The 25,242-nt window shown below is 46.8% G+C and overlaps 2 protein-coding genes and 2 long non-coding RNA genes across 6 annotated transcripts in view; 2 read left to right on the forward strand and 2 right to left on the reverse strand.

Annotated features, from left to right (window-relative positions):
- Positions 1-4,689: 4,689 nt before the first annotated feature.
- Positions 4,690-6,560, reverse strand: LOC118219238. Its single transcript, XR_004763675.1, has 2 exons — positions 6,421-6,560; positions 4,690-5,289 (listed from the first exon to the last, which is right to left on the reverse strand). It is a non-coding gene; the product is annotated as an uncharacterized LOC118219238 (long non-coding RNA).
- A 348-nt stretch (positions 6,561-6,908) lies between these two features.
- On the forward strand, positions 6,909-9,932 carry si:dkeyp-38g8.5 (uncharacterized protein LOC568385 homolog). Its single transcript, XM_035402239.1, has 4 exons — positions 6,909-7,566; positions 7,767-7,860; positions 8,053-8,140; positions 8,412-9,932. The coding sequence occupies exons 1-4, from the start codon at positions 7,527-7,529 to the stop codon at positions 9,171-9,173; spliced, it is 984 nt and encodes a 327-aa protein (XP_035258130.1). The 5' UTR covers positions 6,909-7,526; the 3' UTR covers positions 9,174-9,932.
- A 332-nt stretch (positions 9,933-10,264) lies between these two features.
- On the reverse strand, positions 10,265-24,336 carry LOC118219119 (epiphycan-like). Its single transcript, XM_035402036.1, has 7 exons — positions 24,078-24,336; positions 21,684-21,886; positions 14,688-15,108; positions 11,811-11,969; positions 11,408-11,610; positions 10,836-10,931; positions 10,265-10,503 (listed from the first exon to the last, which is right to left on the reverse strand). Exons 2-7 carry the CDS (start codon positions 21,879-21,881, stop codon positions 10,333-10,335), a joined length of 1,248 nt encoding a protein of 415 aa, XP_035257927.1. The 5' UTR covers positions 21,882-21,886; positions 24,078-24,336; the 3' UTR covers positions 10,265-10,332.
- LOC118219122 overlaps positions 12,374-25,242 on the forward strand; it is a 48,522-nt gene continuing 35,653 nt past the window's right edge. Inside the window, exons 1-3 of one of the 3 annotated variants that reach the window (XR_004763661.1) lie at positions 12,374-12,594; positions 13,359-13,431; positions 14,713-14,792. This is a non-coding gene — a long non-coding RNA (uncharacterized LOC118219122). Of the gene's footprint in view, positions 12,595-13,358; positions 13,432-14,702; positions 14,793-25,242 lie in introns of those variants that run through there. The other 2 variants (XR_004763660.1, XR_004763662.1) reach the window with 2 other exon arrangements.

Below are 25,242 nucleotides of genomic sequence, written 5' to 3' on the forward strand. Positions count from 1 at the left end.
CATTAGATAGCAGTAATTACACTGCTCTTGATGAAGCCCCACACACTTATGTACACACACACACACACACACACACACACACATATACACGGACGCGCACACATACACACATATACACACACACAGATGCATACCATACACACATATATGCAAACTAGTATTGTGCAGAAAAACAACTGTGATTTTTACCAAACTATCTTTGGAAAGAATTGACCTATTTTTATGCGACACACAGATAAATTCAATACGTTCAGTAAGTACACCTGGTCCTGACAGACGAATCTATTGAGTGCAGTTGGCAGAAAGTGCACATTAGAAGTGTGATTGTGTGATTGTATTTGGGAGCAGGGCTTGGCTCCTTTTGTATTCATTAAGTGGTGTGTTTGCATTTTGACCTGGTCATACGGTTATGCTCGTTAATGTATGATCATACGACAGGGGAGCTCTTTAACATCAGTCTCTGTTCCAACTTCACATCTCCATGTCTTGCCCAAAGGCAGTTGTACAACATTTGTGTCCCTGTGTCACTCGCAATAAGGCCCTCCCCCGTGCTCTTTAATTATTCTGAATATGTCAGCACTACCTTTGTATATTACTTAACTGTAAATCCTGTCAGTCAAAACAGGGAGGTGGGGCTTTATTCAGAGTCACATCCAATCAGAAACCAGGTCAGGTTGTTGATGTGGGGCTGATCTGATATGCAGAAGATTCTGGCACATTTTGTGTACTGAGCAGGAGGCTTGCTTGGGTTTGCAGCGCTCTTGGCGAGATGTTTGCTGGGCGTTGCGGGGGTGGGAATGTTGGCTCTGCTCGGTTGGTGGTGTATTGAATAGACTTAATGCATGTAATGCACATTGACATCTCATTTTGAAGCATTCACATATAACATTTAGTTGCTCACAAATGCACCCCAATTCAGAGCTAACTTTACAGCCTTCCCCATTTCAAACTCACAGGCCTTCGTTGGCGTGTAAACCCCCCCCCCCCCCCCCCCAAACACTTTGCACACACTCTGAAGTACAGTGAGTTTTTGGCCACAGATTTCAGTTGACAGTTCTTGGGATGGCGTTATGTAATGAAACATGAGACCTGTTGTGCTTCACCAAACACCACCCAGGAAACAAGTACAGCTGGAGTCTGTAACCCTGGAATCACAGGCTCAGCTGGTTTTTGTTTTCACCTTAAAATCCAGGTGAAGTGAGTTACCTGTGTAATAAACTGCAGAATGAAAAGCAGCGTTCAGAACTGAACTCTTTTTCATACGATCGTAAAGTTTGGCTGGTTAGTGCGCTTAATTTACCTGCATGTGGAGAGTTGACGCAGTGGGCCTGTGCATTTGGCCCGGGGCGGGGGGGAATGCTTGTGTGGAAGCGCTGTTCTCAGGAGCTCATTTACATACAGAGCAGCGTGGCTGAACTAGGGTACCCCCCCACGCAAATCAGACCCCGCGGGGGAGGAAGACGCCTCTGTGTGTTTGCATGCCTGTGAGGAGGGGCACTGTGGCCCGGCCAGTTTGAGCTGAAACGCTCCTGCACCCCCGTAAAAGCTGCACGCAAAAACACCAGCTGGGATCCGCAGCACAGCCAAGCACCAAACCGCCGCACGCAGGCGCTGCGCCTCACCCCGCAGTCCCCAGAGCCTGTACAGAGGAGCGTGGAGGCACACAGGCGCTGCGCCTCACCCCTCAGAGCCTGCACAGAGGAGCATGGAGGCACACGGCAGCTGCGCCCTTTTCTGGAGAACTCTCAGCTTTGGCACAAAATGAACACCGTCAGGAAAACAAACTGGTTTTCTCCAGTGCTGAAGATCAGGCTGTGGGTCTGGGATTACGGGGTCAGGGACATGTCTAGATCCAGGTGAGCCGGTCTCTCCCTCACCTGAGCGCAGACCAGTGGAACGTCACACAGGAGGAGCTGTGTGTGTGTGTGTGTGTGTGTGTGTGATCACTGCAGATGTGCTGCTCTGGACCTGCAGAGGTTTGTTTATCTTGAGGGCATTATGGGAGATTTAAGCACATCTGGCACAGGCCTATCCACACGCCACTAAATCCAAGTAACATTCGTCCCAGTCAGGCTTTCGTCGGCCATGTTTTGGTGACCTGCTCTTGAAACAAAGGAATGAAATATCGCGCCTCTCCCATGCTGCACCGGTGTCCCACTGACCCACAGCCCAGTGACCCTGAGTTTGGCGCTCTGACTCCGGAGCTGATCAGCCACCTCCCAGCCCGCTGCTTTCAGGGGTCAGGCTGCACCCACGGGGCACCTTAAATACCTGAGCGGCCAGACCGGCCTTCATTCATGGCCTGCTGCGTGAAACTGACAGCGCCCTGCGAGCTGACCTCTGAACTTTGACCTCAGCCATCCCTCCCTGTGACAGGCGTGCAGAACACCGGGGGGTCACTGTGCGGGACAGCTGCAGAACTCCTCACGTGTGAGGTCACATTTCCAAAGGTCAACCAACTGTGCTCCTGCACACACTCAGACACATACACAAACACAGACGCACGTATGCAGGCAAACAAATGCTGTGAAATACATGTGTACACATGGACACATACAGACTTGCACATATTCACACGTACGTGCATGTGAATTAAGCAGAACTGAAACACAGTCAAAACTGCAGCTTAGGGTGTCACTTTTGTAAGAGCCGTTCTGTTCTGTTGACACATTTGAGATTAGGGACGCTGTTGACAGACTGCCTGGCAGAACTCTGAAAAAGCAGCCATAGTGTGAAACAGGAAGTGGCCTCAGAAGCGCGTGTTCTCAGTGTAGAAGGTGGAAGTGTGAAAAGTAAACATGAAGAACATAATGTCCAGGTAACATTGCGCTTTTTTTTGTGTGGAGAAAATCATTTAAAATGTTTCCATCTTGCTCTGAACCTGCAATCAGTGCAGTTCAACACCACGGAATGCCAGTGAATAAGTGAAGATAGCCTTCATCCCCATGTCCTCCTCCTCCTCAGCACCTTAATTCTCCAGCTCTCCTGACAGATTACTGGAGCAGCTGCTTCAGTGTGTCTGCCGAGTGCAGAGGACAAAACAAACTGAGGTTTTAAGCAATCATTCACGGTTTCCCTCCAATCAAATGCCTTTCCGGAGTACAGAATTACTCACTTAACACAACTATTTTTGTATAACAGCAGTCCTGCTTTTACTCTGGAGAAAAGGGCAGAGTGTTTATGATGATAACACTGTAGAAATCTGTGAAACGGCACCAAAACTATAATGCAATCACATAAATATCGTGACGTCAGGGGAGGGGTGCAGTGTTAATGATCTCACTGAGACGTTGGTGACAGTGTGACCAGATTCATCCAGATCATCATTAACACTGTCAGCCCCAGTTAGCTAGTTTCATCAGCGAGACATTCCGCATGTAGGGTTGACCTTTGACCCATGTGTTGCCCAAACAGGAGGGAGTCCCGTACGGCGTGCTGCGGGCTGCTGACATCACCAAGCCACGAGACGGACGGGACGCTGCACCAGGCCACGAGACGGACGGGACGCTGCAATCAGAGGTCAGAGATCACTCTACTCTCATGGGGACGCAGCTGTCCATCTCCAGGGCCTCTGTGCTGGAGGCAAGAAGTGCCCAATTTTAATAATCAGTCCTGTCACAGAAAGTCTGCCGTTTGGTTGGAGCGCCCTCTGGTGGCCAGGTTTGTGGTCTGCAAGTCTTGCTGGTTACGGTACATGCAGGGACTCGCAACTCCTATGGTGATTTCATCCTGAACACATTCGCAAAATTCACTTATGAACTTGAGTATGGGATTGCTGCTTAAAAATTAACCGAATTCCACACTCAGTGTGCTGCATTGAGCTATCTGATATTAGCAGTTTTAACAGACATCAAGAGTTGTTTGGTTAATGGAGTAAGGGGATGGTCTTCACTAGTGATAAGGGTGTGAAAAGCTATAGAAGACCTTTGGAAATAATTAATCATCAGAGTCCTGCTTTTAAAATGCAATCAATTATTAGGCTAAGAACTCCCAACTTTATGAACATTCACCATCCGCACACCAAGCACAATAGTGATTGTTTACAGTACCTCACAGGTTCAAACATGCCCTTAAGTCACAGTTCAACAGTTGGAGGTGAACATTCCACTTCTCACCAAATGGCAGTTATAACGCAAAGCAACCAACAGTCAGTCTGTACTATGGGTGAGCTCCAGGAGATAGGAGAGTATGGATTCACTTAATGTCCAGCAGCACCTACATACCAGCCCATGAGTCTCTTGATCATGACAATGAAATGGAGGAGATAGCAGGCTGAATTTGAAGAGCAAGTGGCTGAGATGGAGGACTGTGTCAAGGGGGGGGGGGGGGGGGGGGGGGTAATGAGAATCTCAAAGCCATGAACTCTCCATGTCAAAAAATGGCCAAGTGACCTGCCTGGTAAAATTTTACCTGCCAACACAAAAGGTGTTTTCTAAAACGGGATGGTTAATGTGCTCGCCTTTCTTACGCCAAGGATGTGTCTAGGCAGTGCCACAGTGTACACCATTCTTAAACCACTTATCACACCCCTCCCAAAATCTTGAAATGTAATGAACCAAAAATTGTAGGAACTTGAATAAAGACTCAATACAGTTGGCTTTTTTTTTTTTTTTTTAATCAAGAAGTTTATTTCATTCATGTGCACTTCTGTAGCAAAATGGCCGAATACCATTACCATCGTCCTCAAGGCCTTCGCTCCTCACAGACGTTCAGAGACCGTTGCCGGCAGTGCGACCTGCGATGCATACTGACAAATTAAAATTTTAACCACCACAAATCACCAGGAAGCACCTGCAAAAATGTTTGTATGTTAGTTATGCTCTGAACAGATCTGCAAAGGAAAACAAAATCCCACACATTTAGCATGCAGAGCAAGATTGGTAACCATGGCAGCAGACACTGGCCTGAAATAAAAAACTTGCTACAAACTTACTGCCGGTGGATTTCTGGACATTTTCACTTGCTGGATTATAAAGTCTCAAGGACAAATGACATTTACACACTGCCAACCCAAAGAAAAAATATCCTTAAACAGTTCAGATTCAAACAGTATTTAATACAGATTCAAACAGTATTTAATACGTAATTTCACATGTACAGGATGTGTTACCGAGTCCCGTTTACCACACGTCGCGGTGCACCCACTTCGCCATGTGACGAGTTTACCTGACGGCCTCAAGAGGGCAGAGCTGAATTCTCAGACTCCGACGACAAGAGGGACAGCGAGTCTGCAGACTGCAAGGCAGGCGGGGGTGCGCCCTCTAGCGACAGTCTGCACCAGTTGCATCGCTGTGGGACAGGGAAAATCCGACAATGAAATTCATAACTTTTTACAATGATGAAATCGTCCGCTTCAAACACACACTTTAAGGGATACACATCCTGATTTTATCAAATAAAACGTGGTCAGAGTCCACGAAAATAAATGTCTTTAAAACCTGAATCATATTTACATTCGATTATACAGTCGCATATTTACAAGAAATACAAATACGCTACATTTTCCCCACACATCGAAGTCCGTGTTGAGTAAATAATTTAAAGGCTTGTTATACATTATGGTCCATTCAACTTTGCATTTTTGCGTTGAATTCACTGTAGCGGTGAAACATGTCCTCAAAGTCCCTCTGCTGGAACAGGATGGTACTTTCGTAAGTACTATCCAGCGAAGCGTACATGCTTCGCGGCGAGTGCTCTTCTCCGTACAACTGCAAAGAATCTTCGCGCAGTGATAAGTCAATCGCGTCGTGGCAGTCAGCGCTAGGAAATGTCTGGTTTCCGCAATCATTTAGAAGATCACGAAAAGCGTTGTCCATCAAATACTGCGTCGTGTTTTCGGGGGCCATGCTCCCCACCGGCACTGCTCCAGGGCCTACCCGTATCTCCCGTGGCCGCTCGAAACTTCGGTCCTTATGGCAACAACCAACAAAACGCTGCCAGTACACTCCTTTGTTCTGAGCCTTCCGGTCGCGGCCATGGGGCCGAAATTTTCGAGCCGTGGCTTTCACGGCGTCGGCCTTCCATTTTACCCAAAGTTTCTCTCCTTCAGCAAGAAGGCACTTCCTTAGCCGCCATTTCGTGTATCTCAGTCTACGACAGGAACACGACCTTTCCATTTCCAATTCCCCAATAACATCCATCATGTCCATACACATACCACCAAATAACAGTCAAATTACACACAAAGACTTAGGTTCATAGACTAGTACAGTGAAATTAAGTTATAAATCGTACAATGAAAGTTGTTATATAGTAGCCGGCAATGTCAGCTACGTAACCCAACAGAAAATACACAATTGTACAAATTTCTAGCTTATCGCTTCGAATCGGATAAATATTCAGAACAACAATCAAACTGAAAACGAATCGACTCGAATCAAGAAAAGTGGATAAATTCCATACAATCAGGAAACAAAGTACCTGAAAATTGCAGTCACCTAGTCCGTGTAGCAGAAGCCGAAAGAATGACGGGGCAACGCAAGCCGTACGTAGATGGAGTCTGCAGTTGGGTGGGACTTGCAAAAAGACAAAGGCGGCTGCCAATAAAATTGCACCACCACTATCACTGCAACGTATTCATTGGCTCATTGGTTTTCTGTTCCTCAATACCCCGGATACAGTTCACGAACTACTTTCCATTTGTAGATATAGTTCGAGCAACAAATTTGGTTGACCAAGTGATTAGATTTATTAATGAAGATGTGCATATTATTCCAATAACCAAATTGTCATATATTTGCCTATGACATTTTGAGGTTAATCGGGCCTACTACAAAACAATTAGCTCTAAGAAAGGACTGTTGTAACTTTTATTGTGATATGTCCCGCTCTTGTGGTACTACAGGATGTCACTGTCTTTCAGTTGGTACTAGCTCACGCTCTCGTTCTAAGCGAGATGTTCCCTGCTAGCTTTAACAAAAGGTTTATGCTAAAATGCAGTGCATATGTAGCATATTGCGAAACCAAGACACTGTCGAAAAAAAACACAACACTGAGCCCAAAATAAATGATTACATACACTGTGGAGCTATAATGTACATTCATGTGCCAGTTAACGAAATAATCAGGTCGACCACTTAGCTGTGTAGCTACACCGTAGTTCCACTTGCTATCATATATCTCTATTAGACCATTTTCTACCTAGCTGGATTACAAACAGAACGGTGGTACTGGGTTATATTTCATGAAATACAACACGACATAGCGTGCTAACTGTCTGCTAATGTTAACTTAGAAAAAAAACTACAATCCAACTGAAACCAGACTCAACCGCGGAAGCCAAAGACACCGGTTTGGCGAAAGTCAATAAAGAGTAGAAGAATTTGACCAGGCTTTCAGGCTCGTTCGTCCCGTTCCGGTCTTTCATTTCATCCCTAATAGCACAGCACACTTGCACCCGACGTGGGTAGGGCACTATAGAAAGCGGAAGTGGGCCTCCGCCATATTTACCGTGTTGTTTCGGCGTTTGCGAAGCACACTTCTAGTGCCCTTCTCTGCATCTTTTATCCACACGAAGGGCACGAGCGATGGAACCCAAGGATGCAGCCATGATATTCCCGTATAAAAGTAAGCGACATGATAACATCATTTTATTTCAACTTTGTCTTGTAAAAATACTCAATTCCCTCATACCCATTTTGAAACGGCATGGCTATTGTTATTATTTTGGATTTATTTTTAGCAATTGAACTGAACTGAATTGTTGATTGCTGGCTAACTTTAAACGTTAAATGTGTGCATTTTTAAAATGCTTGCTTAAATGACAGTGACAGACGAGGACACAGCAAATTTAATCAAATTGCGGGCGTCAAATGAAGCGCTCTTCACGGGGAAGAGAAACGCATCCAAGATTGCATGGAGGTAAGTAGCTGTAACTTCGGCAGCCGGTCCATTCATTCACTTAATTTCCTCTCATCCGTGTGAAGATGTTACTGTTTGGAAAATAAGCATGCCTAAGCATACTGTTTTTAATTAGAATAAAATTAATTATTATTATTAATATTATTATTGTGTTCACCATAATTGAGCAGCCTCAATGCGTTCCCCTCGCAGGGCAGTAATAAAAGAGATGGGCTTGCAAGGGAAGGTAACTTCTGGCCAAGCCAGCAAAAAGTGGGAAAACTTAAAGAAGAAATACAAGGTACTGTGTGTGTGTGTGTGTGTGTGAGAGAGAGAGAGTTTGTAAGTGTGTATGCTTGTGTGAGTGCATGTGCGCGTGTGTGACTGTGTGTGAGTTTGTGAGTGTGTATGTGTGTGTGTGTGAGCAGGCATGAGCCTTATGATAATTCACACATAACTGTAGTGCACAGTGTGCGCATGATCATGTTACGCAGGCTGATCTGTGATAGGTCAGCGCTAGGCGCCCTGTGTATAGTATCTGTGTGCAGTAATGAAACACTGTTGTCTCTCAGGAGCTGAAGTTCCCTCCTGGAGGAATGGGCGCTGGAGCGGACATCACCGCTGCCTCCTGGCACTGGTTCTACCTGATGAACGAGGCCATGGAGGGGCGCCTGTCCGCGAGCGCCCCCGCCCTGTCCACCGTGTCCTACGGCGAGGACGAGCCGGACTCCCCCGGGATGGTCCCGTGCCGCGCCCAGTCCCGAAAGCGGCGGAGGGAGGTGGAGAAGAGCGAAATGCTGGAGTTCCTGACCAGCGAGGCGGGGAGGGAGGAGAGCCCGGGCATGGAGGTGAAGGAGGGGGACTCCCTGGAGATGTACGCGGAGAGGGAGGAGGCAGAGAGCGAGCGGGTGGCCCTGGAGACGGAGCGGGAGAGGGTGGGGCTGGAGGCGGAGAGGGTGGGGCTGCACATACAGAGGGCGGGGCTGGAGAGGGAGCTGGCGGCCATGGACAGGGACCGGGCGGCGCTGGAGCGGGAGAAGGCGGGCGTGGACCGCGACAGGGCGGCTGTGGAGCGTGACAGGGCCCTGCTGGAGAAGGACCGGGCCTCCATGGAGCGGGAGCGGGCGGCCATGGACCGGGACTGGGCCCTGCTGGAGAAGGAGCGCGCCGCCCTGGAGCGGGAGAGAGCCGGGCTGCAGAGGGACAAGGAGGCGGCGAAGCACGGAGCGCTGGAGGTGAAGAACGACGCCCCCGCCCTGGAGCTGGACGCGGAGTCCCTGGAGAGGCGGGAGAGGTTCCTCTCCTTGTTTGAGAAGCTCATTGAAAAATTGTGAGAGAATAAAAAAACACACTGATCACTCTCCCAATCGGCTGTGTAGTCCTGAGCAGCCACACGGAAGACCCAAATGTACAAAAGAAAAGCCCCAAATCCCCAGGAGATCAGCCTGCTGCTTTTAAAACTGCGATTGCCAGACTTTCAAGAGTGGGTCTTTGTATAAAACAGGATCTCTGGCGTCGGGAGGGAAGAGAACCATCTCTTCTAGCATCTGTGTCCTTTTGAATAACATTTGCAAAGCCATTATTGTCTTTTTTTAGATTGTCTGCGCCAATCTGCTCACAATGAAGACGTTAAGCCATTTCTGTTCTGGAGAGGTCGTTTAAACTTCTTTATTCAAATGTGGTATTTCAGTACAAATCACAGATAGGCCATAGGCTTAACCCCAACCATACCCCACCACTGAGTCATACAATAGCTTTGGATCATCAAAGCACAGTATATGCTCAAAATAACACTTTTCTTTGTAATATACCAAATATTGCAGCTCCTGTAAAAATTTCCCAATATATATTTTATATTACAGACTTTACAACTGTTGCTTGTGTATAAATGCTTCTTTTATTGCGTCAGCCATTCAGTTTGGGTCAGTAGCTGGTCATTTTTGTCCCGCTGTTATCTAGATTTTTCTAAATGTTTGTGTGAATTGTGAAATGACCTCCAGAACAATGTGGTGATCGGAGGGATTGTGAGTGGAAGAAAAACAACACTAATGTCTCGTTTGAGAGTAAAATAAAAAAGGTGTAATTGAAGCCGATGCGTCTCTTTTCCCCTGTGTGTTTGGGACTGGGGAGGACTGGTTTAGTGACAGTCTCCGTGTCTGTAAATGGCGTCCTCCGATCGGCAAGTAACTGGACTGTAGCTGAGCATGACAGTATTGCTAGTGTGTTGTGAGTGAGTGTGTGTACAGTATGCATGCGTGTGTATGTTTGTGTGTGTAAGTGTGCATTGTGTGTTCGTGTGTGTGTGTGTGGGGTGTGTGTGTTTGTGTGTGTGAATGTGTGTGTGTGGATATATGCGTGTGTGTGTGCATGTGTATTTGCGTGTGTGGGGGGTTGTGTGTTTGCTTGCGTGCACATGTGTGTGTGTGGGGGCATGGGTGTGTGTAGGTGTGTGGGCATGTGTGTGTGTTTGTGCGTGCGTGTGTGTGTGTGTGCTTAAATTAGGTTGCCTATAGGAACACGAGGCAGGCAGATGTAGGCCTGTGGAGTCTTGCTAAGGTTGATGGGATTGCCATCCAGTCTGATGTCCTCCAGGCCATTGCGAATGTAATTAAAATCTTTCATGTTGCAGAAAGTGTCCTCGTGCATCATCTGGATGTTGTTGTTCTGGAAAAGATGAGGATCAACCAATGAGAGAACAGCACAATACCCCCAAAAAGCTGACAGCCGGAAGCCTAAACACACAGAAATACCTTAACACTGAAAGGCGAAATGAACTCCCATAGACAGACATCTAAAGATAAGTAATAAAACTTGTTCCTTGTCAGAAGTGAATCGACTTTTTCTGCTGTCATCAGGCTGCATAGAGGTGCTAAATCTATAATAAGTGGGAGTACTGCATATGGCCACTAGATGGCCACATTTACTCAGAAATGAGAGCACTGTACTTGTACCATGCCCTGGGAAAAACTGTGTTATTGAGAAGGCCATTGGAATACCTGTAGATGCAGTGAACGCAGACTGTCCGGTAGTGGCACAGGGATGTAGGTGATGTCATTGTCAGTCAGGTAGAGATACATCAGGTTTTGCATGTCCTAGAAAATGGTCCATTGCAAACACATTGCATTGCATTATAACATACATCACAATCACTTGGAAGACACTCAGGAATACCAAAGTATGATGTCACAAGATGACAAAAAACCAATTTATAATAAATTAATTGCAAAATTAGTCGAACAAACCAACAATTTGTGCTGTAAATAAAAATAAACACCATTACACTGCTAATATATTTTTACAGGGCTACAATCATAACATTAGTGTCCCAAAACAAAATCAAAACAGGAAAAGGAGGATAGCTAAAGCGGGGATCCGTGGTGAGATCTGGAGAGGGGGTTCCTCAGACGGCGTGTCTCCCCAGTCGCTGCACTGGGGCAGCTGTTTCCCAGTTGGTTCAGAGGGCACACTGCTCCCTACGTCTGGTCAAATTGGACCATCGGACTCACATGTACTCAGACCTGAATTAACGCTGAACATTTTCCTGTGAGTGGTCTTGTGTTCCACCTACCTTGAAGGCCTCGTTCTGGATGCCCTTGCTGCCCAGACGGTTGTGGCTGGCGTCGATGAGGTTCATGGCGGCAGGGAGAGCGGGCAGCTGTGCCAGGCTGTTCTCCCTCACCAAGAGCTCTTCCAGGGCGGGCAGGCCGAAGAGGGCATCCTCATCAATCACCGAGATCTGGTTATTAGTCAGATCAATCCTCTTCAGGTTGTCTGTGGCAACAAGTAAAGCAAAATGAAACAAATGCAGATAATACAATTAATAAATAAACAAACAAAGGATTGAGTTAATGAATAAAGTCTGGGGAGGCATGCGGGCTGACCCCCCCCAGCTTCTCAGAGCCACAAAAGCTCTTTTTTTTACCCTTGACCCCCATTTCGGTTGCTTCTTTAAGTAAAACAACAGCACATACTCATATGAGCAAAGTCGGATTTGTTGATCTTGGTTATCTTGTTGTAGCGAGCGTAGAAGTGAGTGGTTTCTTTGGGGAGGGGGGGCACGCTCTTCAGCTTCATGTCATCACAATACACAGACCCCCCCAGGCAGGTACAGAGCAGACAGGTTGGCAGACCTGGCACAGGTGAGAGGGGGTTAAATTGCATAATAACCTTTTCATCATTCACAGATACAAACAGTTTGGTGCTTTCAGGGTAAAGGTCAAAGAAAGACAGGTGTGCTCAATACAGATTAGGAACTAATTTCATTTCAATTACAAGTTTAATAATTTGTTATAACTGATTTTAATGAACAATGATGAACAATTTTGAACAGTGAATCTTTTTCAGAGGCCTGTTCTTCCTGAGCCAATACAGAAGGGCCACTCAACTCCAGGTCTGCTGGAGGAGTGTCTGCCGGTATATGCTCCAACCACTCACTACACCACCTGATTTCACTAATGAGCTCACTTGCTGAACCAAGCAGGTAAAATAATTAGTGAAATCAGGTGGTGTAGTGCATGGTTGGAGCAAATGACAGTGCATCCCGCAGGACCTGGAGCTCCCCTGCTTCACCAACGTTAAGAAGTGAAGCCGTTACCTTTTAAACTTGCGGCCACTGAATGTTACCGCGAGGCGCAGGTGTAGCTGCGCGTGCGAATAATTTAATCATAGTCCAACGGCTATCTATCTACTCCGTAATAAACCGATTCTTAAACACTGACATTACGCAGTCTAAATATCCAGATTAATTTTGAGGTGGTGAGTAAGATAAATTTTAATTCACTTTATGTCCCTCTTTTTGCGGATATCCTTGTAAGTGGCCGCAGGTTTCATTCACACCATGTTGTACGCTTAATAGCAAAGTTAGCATAGCTGCTACGGATAAAATTTCCTATTTTACCCGGTGGTCTCCGAGCAAACATAGACTATCCATAGCTACCTGGCTGCAACAGGAATACTACATTGCTATATTCAGTGGGTTAAATTGGCCTTTCCGATGTTATCGATATTTTCCACTTAATGGCAACTTTAATTGTTAATCAACAGCTCCACCGGTGACTGTCTGAATAAAGTAACGTTAGAATGAGCAGTGTCGGATAACTTTCTCCGTAACCGAGTGGTGTGTATTTGGCGACAATGCGAGTAAACAACTGGTTTGCTTATCGTGCCGTGTAGTTACAATGTTATAACTCTTATCTTACAGCTGGCCTCTCATGTCGTCTTTTCAGCGAGGATTGTAATTAGCTGGCTACATAAAAAAAAAAAAAAAGTACTAAATCGATTAGGCGCTGCACGTCTTGAGTTTATTTTACAGCTCTTTCAGAACGTGTATGTTAAACAGGAAATTGTCTTGTTACGTGACGTCATATTCGTTTACTTTAAGTTGCCATTCATTCAATGTTTATTCTATGATGTCTGACTGTTGTATATTACTAGTTGCAATAAATAAATAAAAAAGAAAAAAAATTCATTCATTATGCATGATATGTGACAATTCAGCTTTCTGTCACTGTTTCCGCCAGGCAGTCTGCAGTGAGACAACCCAGCATGGAAAGACCAAGACAATGACAATGTCCACCCTTATGCCTTCAATCGGTAAGCATTTTCTATGTCGAAATCATATGTGCCTTTTCAATGCACTATGGTTCAATAGGTTAAAATCAATAGCAGTTGCATACTGAATTGTACTATGACAATGTTGTCAGCTAAATGCCTATAATGTAATGTAATGTAATGTAATGTGTTTACGAATCAATTCGATTGGTCTTGTGCAGAATTAACATCGCTGATTTGTAGCTGTTAAACATGTATTGCTCATTGACACCTTACTTTCAAAACTCACAGGGTTGCACAGATTAACAACTGTAATCAGTTTAGTCAATCAGTCCATATTTTTGTTTACTGCCTTTAACAATCAATTGTCATTCAGCGCTTAATTGTTTGCCTGGTGACTGCAGTCGTCTTAGGCTGTAGAATAAGTGCCGCAGGGTTTTGATTGGATATAGGTGTGGATTATCAGGGTGCAAGAGAAGCTTGAAAAGGTAATGCCAGAGCCCGGTTTCGGTCTCCCACACACAGTCTTGGGAAGACGATCCTAAAGTTTAAAACTGAAGTGATCCCGGACATGCTGCTAAGCTGCTGGAGTTTGGGGGGGGTGATGTGAGGGCGAAGGAGTTGAGCCTGTGGAGTTATGTTGGGTTTACATTGGTGTGTAGTGACATAGATTTGGGTTGTAACGTATTACAGATGAACAGCATTTAGAACATGAGAACTGGGTTACTAGTGAATCGCGTTTGGATCAGGAAAGCAATGTTAAAGGTGAACAGTGTTTGGATCAGGTGAACAGTTTTGCTGGTGAACAGTATTACAGGAGAGCAGAATTTCTGGTGAACAGTATTGCAGAAGAACAGAATTGCAGGTGAACATTATTGCAAGAGAACAGTATTGGAGGTGAGCAGTGTTGCAGGTGAGCAGGTGAACAGTATTGGAGGTGAGCAGTGTTGCAGGTGAGCAGGTGAACAGTATTGGAGGTGAGCAGTGTTGCAGGTGAACAGTATTGGAGGTGAGCAGTGTTGTAGGTGAGCAGGTGAACAGTATTGGAGGTGAGCAGTGCTGCAGGTGAGCAGGTGAACAGTATTGGAGGTGAGCAGTGTTGCAGGTGAACAGTATTGGAGGTGAGCAGTGTTGCAGGTGAACAGTATTGGAGGTGAGCAGTGTTGCAGGTGAACAGTATTGGAGGTGAGCAGTGTTGTAGGTGAGCAGGTGAACAGTATTGGAGGTGAGCAGTGCTGCAGGTGAGCAGGTGAACAGTATTGGAGGTGAGCAGTATTGCAGGCAGGTTTGGTACTGACCGTCCTGAGTGTCAGGGCCCATCAGGTCCCCAGATTCTCCGGAGGCGCTGGAGCCGCTGAATATGATTGGTCCGCCGAGTGCACTGGAGCCGCTGGATGCGCTAGCTTCGCTGGAGCCGCTAAATGCGATTTGTGCGCTGGAGCCGCTGAATGTGATTGGTATGCCAGAGCCGCTGAATGTGATTGGTCCGCCGAGTGCACTGGAGCCGCTGGATGCGCTAGCTTCGCTGGAGCCGCTGAATGCGATTGGTGTGCCGGAGCCGCTGAATGTGATTGGTGCGCTGAGTGCACTGGAGCCGCTGGATGCGCTGGAGCCGCTGGAGGAAAAGGGCATGGGAGGAAGCTGCTCATCCTCTTCCTCCAGGGAGGCGGTGGAGGCTAAGTAACTGTCCACCAGGGGGGCCAGCGCATCAAGCTCTATCTGCAAGCAGAGACGCAGTGAAGTCACTCATGGCCTTGCTCAGTTCACATGCTGTGCTGCACAGCTCTTCCCTGTGGAGGCATGGGGGTGACCATTTTAACATGTCAACGAGTTGCATCATTGGAGTTTACTACCAATCATATGTTGGTGCATCTGCCATTGTTTACTGAGATGGTTGTACTCCTGTGAAAGGCTGAAATCCATTGTGCTGTGATAATGTTAAATATAACCGCCGTGAAGCGCAGTGCATGGTGTGAAATGCTGCAGACTGTGAAGGTGAGACGCCTGACTGGAAGCAAGCATTTGTTCTGTTCCCATTGATTTGTGCTTTGTTGTATGGCTACCCTAAGCCAATCTTGCCTTATTGTGGGTGAGATACTCTGAGGTGGGCTATTTCCAGGCAGCTTTAGCCCTCTCATTCTCAGACTGCAGGAATATTCTGAAGCGAGCTAAAAAAAGGTGCTGGTGCTGAATAGCAGCGCTGTATAGTAAAAACAAGTCCACGTTTGACTCACTGGAGAAGGACACACCTTCACAAAACTGCCAACACGGCATCTGACTGCATAGACCATGATCTCAGCCAGCTGGGCGGCTGCATCCCCGCAGTTCTGTCTCTGACCACACGGGGACGCTGGGCACTCATTCTGGGTCTCAGTAAGCAGCAGCAGCTGCCTGCTTTTTCTCTCCGATGTTTGTAAATCTTATCCTGTCTGCCAGACAGCAGTGGTCCTTGTGGAACCAAGACACTCATGGTAGCAGAAAAACTCATATTTCACTTCATAGAGCCCAGAAGAGCTCTTTAAGTGTGTGTGGAAAAGTGTGAATTATCTACATGGTCACTGATTAATCATATTATACAAAGACAGAGTGCAGACTCTGAACTGCACAGGTACTGTGCATGTTGGCTGCGACTGCTCGGCTGATCATTTCTCCCCTGTGCCTCTTGTGGGATAATGTCACGACTGAAAGAGAAGCTCGTTTATTAAGTGTGCCGGATAACTAGGCACCGAGGGAGCGATTCTACAGGTCACTGCCTCCATCTGCAGATCACAGTTTCAGAAATCAAATTAGTCTTATTTCATTTATGTAAAAATGTGTAGAACTGGAGCAACCAAACAAAGTTAAAAAGCATGTTTGTCTCGCAGAGGTTTTCCCTTCAGGGAGGTTTTAGCAGATGTGTAGATCGGTGAGGCAACAAGGGGTGGCTTTGACTGGTCCTCTGAAGCAGCCTGGGTCTGTTCAGTGTGCCCCCTGCCCCCCGAACACCAAAAAAATAGAAGTAAATAAAACACTGAGTCAGGAAGTGAGTGCTGGGCTAATACAAATGTCCATCGTTTTTAAACATGCGGAGAGGGATGGGCCCAGCCCCCAGCCCCCAGCCCCCAGCCCCCAGCCCTGCTCTGCAGACTCAGGCAGCATCAACAGGGGCATTCAAATGGCTCTCTCAGCCTCTGTAGCAGCACCACCACCACGTTGGCCCACACATCTGGCCCGTCATGCACCACATCTGGGCTTTGTGTCCGACATCACTGTGCTTACACACACAAACTGCTTTTCTGCTTGTTTTCACTTGTGTGCTGAGTGCATGTGCACTGTGTGCGCGAATCATCTGTCTGTGCATACACGCACAAGCGGATAATGGTTTGTGCATGTGTGGTGTGTGTATGATGGGCATGTGTGATTGTGTGCATTTGTATGCATGTATGTGTGCGTATGTAGTGTGTGATTGTGTGTCTGGGTGTGCGTTGGTTGCATATGCGTGCTTGACACTGTGTGTCGTCTGACTATGTAAATGAGCAGACTCAATTGTGTGTACAGTATATGCATGATGTAGATATATTGCATGTAAGTGCCTGTGGGGATGTGTGCAACATATGTGTGGCATGCATATGGTGTGTGTGCATGCATGTGAGGGCGTGTGCAGTAAATATGTGGTGTGTGGGGATGTGTGTGCTGCTCGCATGGTTGAGGCCAGAGTCCTGAATGTGGAAACACACTGTGTTTGCTCCAATTAAAATCAAGTTAAACTTGATCTCAGCTCAGAGGTTAGCTGGGTTCATTTAATTTATTTTGGCCAACAGGAATATGAACAATGAAAATGACTCCTTCAAAGCTTACCGCACGCAGGGGATACCACCCCAAAATCTAAACAAATGCTGGGGTTGCTGAAAAATACATCCTTGTTTTTATGCAGCAATGCTGCTGAAGGACCAGGACAATGGTAAAAAGAAAGAAGGCATTTGTGTCGCATGTGGCCTTAATCAGTGCCTTTTGCAAGAATGTGTTGTTCTGTGAAGCAATAAAACCTGCGCAGTGCATGCATGAGTGTGGTGAGTTTGATCAATGTTGTTTCAGTGAATACCCTGCAGATGAGTCGTGTGTGAAAAGAGCATGTCTCCGTAATCTCCATGCCCCCCCCACAGAGTAGCTCACAGACAGAGTGAAGTGGAGAGGGAATCCTGGTATCTTTTAAATCTCCCACAGGAAACGGAGAGGACTGTAGAGTAGTGAGGTCTGCCGTTTTTGAGGCGTTCATTCGCGCGGTCTCGGCTCTGGGCAGATACAGAGCAGCGTGTCTCTCTAGCTGATTTTGCTCTCGCCCGTTTCCCACCGAAACTCGACACGGCGAGGAAAGGCTCTTCCTCCTGCGCCCTGTCAGACGGCAGTGTGCTGCAGCCTGAGGTTTCTCAGACGCTTGTGCACAGTCACTGGGAGGCCAGTGACAGCGCTTTCAAGCACACAGCACAAACAGAGAGTCCCTGGACTCCAGAAAGCCCCCTCCAGCCTCCCTCCCTCCCTGTGCTGCCCCAGCCCTGGCCGTTTTGGCATTTAGAGCTTTTCTCTTTCCAGAGCAAATGTGGCTACACCTTAAACTCATTTTCAGTCCCAAATGGACTGAGCTGATATTATTTTATGATGTCATTGTGAAGATAATTAATCTGTGATTGGATGTCCATATCCTTTTAAGTGCTCTGTGGAAAGTTGTCATAAATTTTGACACGTCAAAAGTAGTTTGACTGACTTACTGTTACTGTTTTTGTAAATCAGCACTACTGACTTTGTCTCCACATATTGTGTGTCATTACTGTCACACGAGTTGTATGTCGAGGGGATTGTGTGGGTTGTCTAACTGCAGTCAACATACGGATCGGTTTAGAGGTTTTTGGCTTTGACTGTTGCTTTTGAAAATTCAATCCTGCTGCCTATTTTTGTTTTAAAAAAGAGTAGAAACTGGCACATATTCTGTTTGAGAAAGTCTGCTATAGTTTTCTCCTTCCAAACCTGCTTAGCAGATGGTCCACTTAATTTCCAGCTCTGTCTGGGCCAAAGGGCACTTTTGGCAAGGCCTCCCCTCTTTCCTGAGTCCTGCTTCAATCAGAGATTTTTGGCTTTAAGATAACTAATCAGCAGCAGAACCATTTTAGGTCCTTGTCAGGCACAGATTGGAGCATTTTGTGTGACCAGATTTGGCGCACATAGTTCAGGTTCCAGGCGCATTTCCATCACTGATTCAGTCTCTCTGTGAGCTCTCGTGTGACTGATTCTGGCCTACTTAAATCAAGCAACGTCCGTGGGCTGTGCGACTGCTCCTCCCATCTGCTTTGCCGTTTAAAACTGCAGAAATGGGTCACTGGATGGGTAGAGGAGCACTGAACCATGGCTAATCATAGCCAACATCTAGCTGAGGAAGAAATGATACAGACTGCGCTTTTTTCAAGGCAAACTTCATTCTTTGGCCACAAAGCCCTGGCACTTGACATCAGTATTAACTTCCATCCAGTTGTACAGCTCTGGTCATAAGAAATGCACTGGAAAAGCAGCAGATGTGGCTCCAGGTTGTGTTAGCCTGATTCTAACAAGGGAAAGGGCTATAATGAGCCAGCCTGGTTCCAGCTGTACTGTGGGAAAGGGCTATAATGAGCCAGCCTGGTTCCAGCTGTACAGTGGGAAAGGGCTATAATGAGCCAGCCTGGTTCAGCTCTACAGTGGGAAAGGGCTATAATGAGCCAGCCTGGTTCCAGCTGTACAGTGGGAAAGGGCTATAATGAGCCAGCCTGGTTCAGCTCTACAGTGGGAAAGGGCTATAATGAGCCAGCCTGGTTCAGCTCTACAGTGGGAAAGGGCTATAATGAGTCAGCCTGGTTCCAGCTGTACAGTGGGAAAGGGCTATAATGAGCCAGCCTGGTTCAGCTCTACAGTGGGAAAGGGCTATAATGAGCCAGCCTGGTTCCAGCTGTACAGTGGGAAAGGGCTATAATGAGCCAGCCTGGTTCAGCTCTACAGTGGGAAAGGGCTATAATGAGCCAGCCTGGTTCCAGCTCTACAGTGGGAAAGGGCTATAATGAGCCAGCCTGGTTCCAGCTGTACAGTGGGAAAGGGCTATAATGAGCCAGCCTGGTTCAGCTCTACAGTGGGAAAGGGCTATAATGAGCCAGCCTGGTTCAGCTCTACAGTGGGAAAGGGCTATAATGAGCCAGCCTGGTTCAGCTCTACAGTGGGAAAGGGCTATAATAAGCCAGCCTGGTTCCAGCTGTACAGTGGGAAAGGGCTATAATGAGCCAGCCTGGTTCAGCTCTACAGTGGGAAAGGGCTATAATGAGCCAGCCTGGTTCAGCTGTACAGTGGGAAAGGGCTATAATGAGCCAGCCTGGTTCAGCTGTACAGTGGGAAAGGGCTATAATGAGCCAGCCTGGTTCAGCTCTACAGTGGGAAAGGGCTATAATGAGTCAGCCTGGTTCCAGCTCTACAGTGGGAAAGGGCTATAATGAGCCAGCCTGGTTCCAGCTGTACAGTGGGAAAGGGCTATAATGAGCCAGCCTGGTTCAGCTGTACAGTGGGAAAGGGCTATAATGAGCCAGCCTGGTTCCAGCTGTACTGTGGGAAAGGGCTATAATGAGCCAGCCTGGTTCAGCTGTACAGTGGGAAAGGGCTACAATGAGCCAGCCTGGTTCAGCTCTACAGTGGGAAAGGGCTATAATGAGCCAGCCTGGTTCAGCTCTACAGTGGGAAAGGGCTATAATGAGCCAGCCTGGTTCAGCTCTACAGTGGGAAAGGGCTATAATGAGCCAGCCTGGTTCAGCTCTACAGTGGGAAAGGGCTATAATGAGCCAGCCTGGTTCAGCTCTACAGTGGGAAAGGGCTATAATGAGCCAGCCTGGTTCCAGCTGTACAGTGGGAAAGGGCTATAATGAGCCAGCCTGGTTCAGCTGTACAGTGGGAAAGGGCTATAATGAGCCAGCCTGGTTCAGCTCTACAGTGGGAAAGGGCTATAATGAGCCAGCCTGGTTCAGCTCTACAGTGGGAAAGGGCTATAATGAGCCAGCCTGGTTCAGCTCTACAGTGGGAAAGGGCTATAATGAGCCAGCCTGGTTCAGCTCTACAGTGGGAAAGGGCTACAATGAGCCAGCCTGGTTCAGCTCTACAGTGGGAAAGGGCTATAATGAGCCAGCCTGGTTCAGCTCTACAGTGGGAAAGGGCTATAATGAGCCAGCCTGGTTCAGCTCTACAGTGGGAAAGGGCTATAATGAGCCAGCCTGGTTATATATATATTTACACTGCTTGGTAAATGTGACCCAATTCAGATTTTTTGCTCACATGTGGCACAAATTGTTTATGTGTTATGAACATGTAAACAGAAAAAAATCACATGGAATCAGATATTTTCAGATCAGTTTTTGGCCACGTTCATATGTGGAAATAAATCCGATAGGAATCATATATCTGCCAATGCGACTGACATCGAAACGCACAGATCAGAATTTCCCAGTTACTGCGATTCGCACGTAATTAAAATTGCGATATGGAGAGTGGCTGTGCATGTGATGCAAGTTACACATCATTCAAAATGCGATATTCTCATACTTTTTTCGCTTTTGAATGACGCGTAACTTGCATCACATGCATAGCCGCTCTCTGCTGGTAAACAGGAAATGTTAAAGAAGTTAGATGGAGGATGAAGGATCATCCCAGTGGTGATTACGTTACGTATGTGGGGCGAGGAGTCTGTATAGGCCAAAATACAGGGGGTGTTCATCATGGACCTAAGACGCTTCAAAAAACTATTTCTTGAATTATTATTTGTCTCATTTTGTGTCCATTGTAGGTGACCATATGGCCAAGGCGGCGTGGTTGTTTACTTCCGTATCAGTAACCAACCCCTTACAGGTTGTTTCCAGTGTAAAGTCTCGGGTATGGGTCACTTCTAAAAGTAGATGTAAACAGGCAAAAAATCTGAACTGGGCATCAAGACCTGCGGTGGAAATGTAGCCTAAGACTACATTGAAATGAAGCCCAGAACCAAACCCAGATCTTGGACTAAAGCTATATCGAAATGAAGACTGCCACCAAAATCAAAGCGAAGACCACGAGAACACCCAAAACCATAACAAAAAGCAGGACCACACCTAGAGACCACAACTGAAACCCTAGCCAAGACCAGAGACTAGACATACACAGAAAAGAAAACGAAGGCTAAGACCAAAACCAAAACAAAAGCATTTTCCCCCCAAACTGAACGTGAACGCATGTTTTTTTCTTTTTCTCTCACTGTGTATGTGGAAATGGTCGGTGTTTACCTGCAGCTCATCAGTAGGCAGTTCATCGATGTAGCTGTAGAAGTCCTGCCCCTCCGAGGTCAAGTTTTCCTGATCTACGTCATAGCTAGCAGAGTCATACGTGTCCGGCTCCACCTGCCGCACATGTCTGGAGAGCCCAGCTGCCTCCGCCCTCAGGACACAGAGTCCCAACACCAGGCACACCAAGGTCTTCATCATCCACCCTGTGAGAGAGAAAGAGCAGGATCATTAATATTCATCAGTGAAGGTCGAGACAAATACAGAGTTCTCTGCAAAAAGCCTTTTAGAACCTCTGGAGAGTCAAAATACAGAAAAAAGCCATTCCCATCTGCTGTTTTTTATTTGGGCACCTGAAGCCTCCGGGCAGTCCAAAATGACTGTGGTATTTAACAAGGTTGCCTGTTAAGTTGTTTTGTTGGGTGCACTGCTGTGACATGAAAGGGCAGAGTCCATTCGTATAGCCTACATCACTGGAGGCTGGATGTAAATTCCATCCTGTGGGATTTTAGAGGTCTTGTCATCCCCCTCACAGATTGCGCTGTGTTGGCGGTGATGGCTCCAGGTCAGGTCGTGGGTCAGAGGTGGACCGCCATGAGCTGTGCAGACAGCAGGCCAGGAGCTGCCTCTGTCTAGCAATCCCACAATCCTCCACGCTCACTCATAGTTATATATGCTTTCCCAGACTAGACTTATTTTTCTCCTCCATCTTAAAGCTCAAACCGCTTGCTTTGCATTTTGTGATATTCACCATTTTCCTGAAAACTTGATGTATGTACTCAGAGTTGAGTGAAATCAGCCTGGTACATTTTGGAAAACTGAGGTCAATTGAAATTGTGAGTGAACTGTGAGGTCCAGACATATGCGTGCCCATGCGAATCCCTGAAGTTACGGCAAGCGAGCCCACGGCACTGAATTACACTGGGGTCTTTCAGTGCAAACACAAACAGCCCACACAACACAAACTCCCTGTTCCATCCAAACTAAGATGGCCGCCGCAGGAGTCTCTGAGGAGATGAGCTGGGCCGTGGCTGTGCGGAGCCTGGGAAGCTCTCTGCTGGAGCGGTTCAGCTGATCTGAGACGATAATGCAAGGCAGAGGAGGAAAGCCTCTGTGTGAGGATCAGGGCTGGGAGCTCTTTGAAGGGGAACACTGAGCGCTGGACTGACAGCGTTGTCTGCAGATCTGAACCCCTGACTGATAGGGAGTCAGGAGGGAGGCGCCAGAGCCAAAAGCAAACGGGACAAACCGCGGAAGAGGGGAGCTGGAGATGCGGATGGGGGGGGGGGGGACTCTGACAGAGGGCCTTTATGAGAGATCATCCTGGCACGTCTCAGCACGCTAGCTCAAAATTCCACCAGGGCTTGTGGACAGAGTGCCAGTGAGTTAGCTCTGAAAGCAGCGGTTTTAGCCCGAGGCGGGGAAGTGCGCTATCCCCGCACATACAAACTCACACACGTGCGCACACAGACATGCCTTTCACTGAGAAGACCATGTTTTGACTTCTACATCACGACAACAATTACAGACTGATTTGTCAAAGTGATAAATCCATGCTGTCAGACAGGTGGGGAGTCCCTTAAACCTTTCGGCTGGGTGATCTGTGTCCACACGCGTGCTGTCTGTCGGATGTCAGATACTCACAGTGTGCTGTGTGTGAAGCGTATGAGTGCACGCGTGCATGTATGTGTGTGTGTGTGTGTGTGTGTGTGTGTTATCTTTGGCGTCATGTCAGCTCCTGTGTTTTTTTTGGCTGTAACCTGGACTTCCTGGATATTCAGTGATTTTACAGTTTCTTCACTGGGGGGTGGGGGTGCTGTATCCTCACCAAAAGGATCTTTAGTTAATTTTCGTAACATTTTCTGTTATTACATTGGGTCTGCAATATAATTTTTTTAAACTATGAAAATGAAAATGTATTGCTAATATTCTGAGTTACATCCTTACAGCACGTTCAGAAAAATGAAAGCAACCAGTCATTCAATAACTTTTATTCCATGGGCAAATATTCACACCACCAAAAAGACCAAAAATGCAAAGTCTTCCTTCCTCACAGACCAACAAATCAATTAAATACTTCCAGACAAGTTCATAAGAAAAATAACAGATGCTAAGTTCCATCATCTGAAGTCAACAGGCAAATGTCCATTGCGTGTCCACAACCTCATCGTGCTAAATTTAGACTCATTTTACAGGGAAAACAAACACACGCAAATGGACCAGAATATCATACTGTAGTGGGGAAAATATTGCCCTGAGTAAAGCACACATCAGTTTCCCGATGCACATGCAGCAGAGCAGCACAGATCCACAAGCCTCATGAAGGCTTCTAACCAGCTCCCACCAAACTCAGATCAAGCCTCAGAGATAAAAAGTAGGGAAATCCACAGCGCTTACCTCTCTCTCCTGCTCTCCCAAATGCGCCTGGCTGCTGCGCTGGTGGCGTTGAGGGTTCAGGGGACCTGGCCAATGGCGAGGGCTTGCTTGGGATGAAGGTGAGAGGGAGGGTGGCGTGTGTGTGTGGGTGTGGGTGTGTGTGTGTGTGTCAAGGTAGGCACTGACACAAGTGGAAGTCCAGTGCTTGCTTTTAGTCAGTCCACACCATTCCCACGCGCACACAAACTGCTGTAACTCAATATACAGACTCTCCTGGACCCCCAACCCCAAATGGAGAAATCTGTTTTAATCCCAACCCAGAAGACCTTTATTTTAGTGAGGGGGGGGGGGGGGCGGAGGAGGCATAACTTAATATTTAAGTATGAAATGTGTGTCTTCCTGTTCCTGAGGTAAAAATATGGATGCCGTTGCTGTCCTGTGCACATCTGCCTGGCCTCCTGAACAATGGCGTTTCTGTGATGAACCTCTGCTGGTGTTCGGCAGAGGAAGTCCTCTCCCTGGTTTCAGAGAAAGGGCCAAGAACACTAAACTCTTATCTGTGTCTGCGCTGGGGGGCTGGACCGGGCAGGAAGTCCAGCTTTTATCTGCTGGCTGTGTCTCACTGTAGCAGCAAACCCACGCCATGCCACAGTCTCATGCCCCCCCAGTCCCTGCTGCTTCAGCTGAATTCACAATATTTCACTTTCTTGAAAGAGATTGTATGTTATTTCTTGTTTCCATGGGAAATGGAGTCTATTCCCCATAGATTATTTTGAGGAGACGGGTGGTACTTCCTATTTTACCATAGATTTCCTACAGGAGATTGGATGGTACTTCCTATTTTACCATAGATTTCCTACAGGAGATTGGGTGCTACTTCCTATTTTACCATAGATTTCTTCCAGGAGATAGGGCGTTACTTCCTATTTCCGAAGTTATCAAGCAGTATGGTTTCCTATTTTCTCAGAGGTTTCCTCATGCAGATTAGTGTATTGCACTTTTCAGAGAAATAAGGTCAGACTTGCCTCCCTATAGAGACAATCAGGTTTTATTATGTTTCTTTTGTCCATGTAAATTATTCCCGGTGACAGGCTTTAACATGTCACTGTTGTGGCAGTCTACAAGAAAATATAAAAAACAATAAAATGAGCAACATTAAGAGCATTCATTTTTGTGTACAATGCAA

This window comes from Anguilla anguilla, chromosome 19, assembly GCF_013347855.1.
Source record: "Anguilla anguilla isolate fAngAng1 chromosome 19, fAngAng1.pri, whole genome shotgun sequence".
Taxonomy (NCBI): Eukaryota; Metazoa; Chordata; class Actinopteri; order Anguilliformes; family Anguillidae; genus Anguilla; species Anguilla anguilla.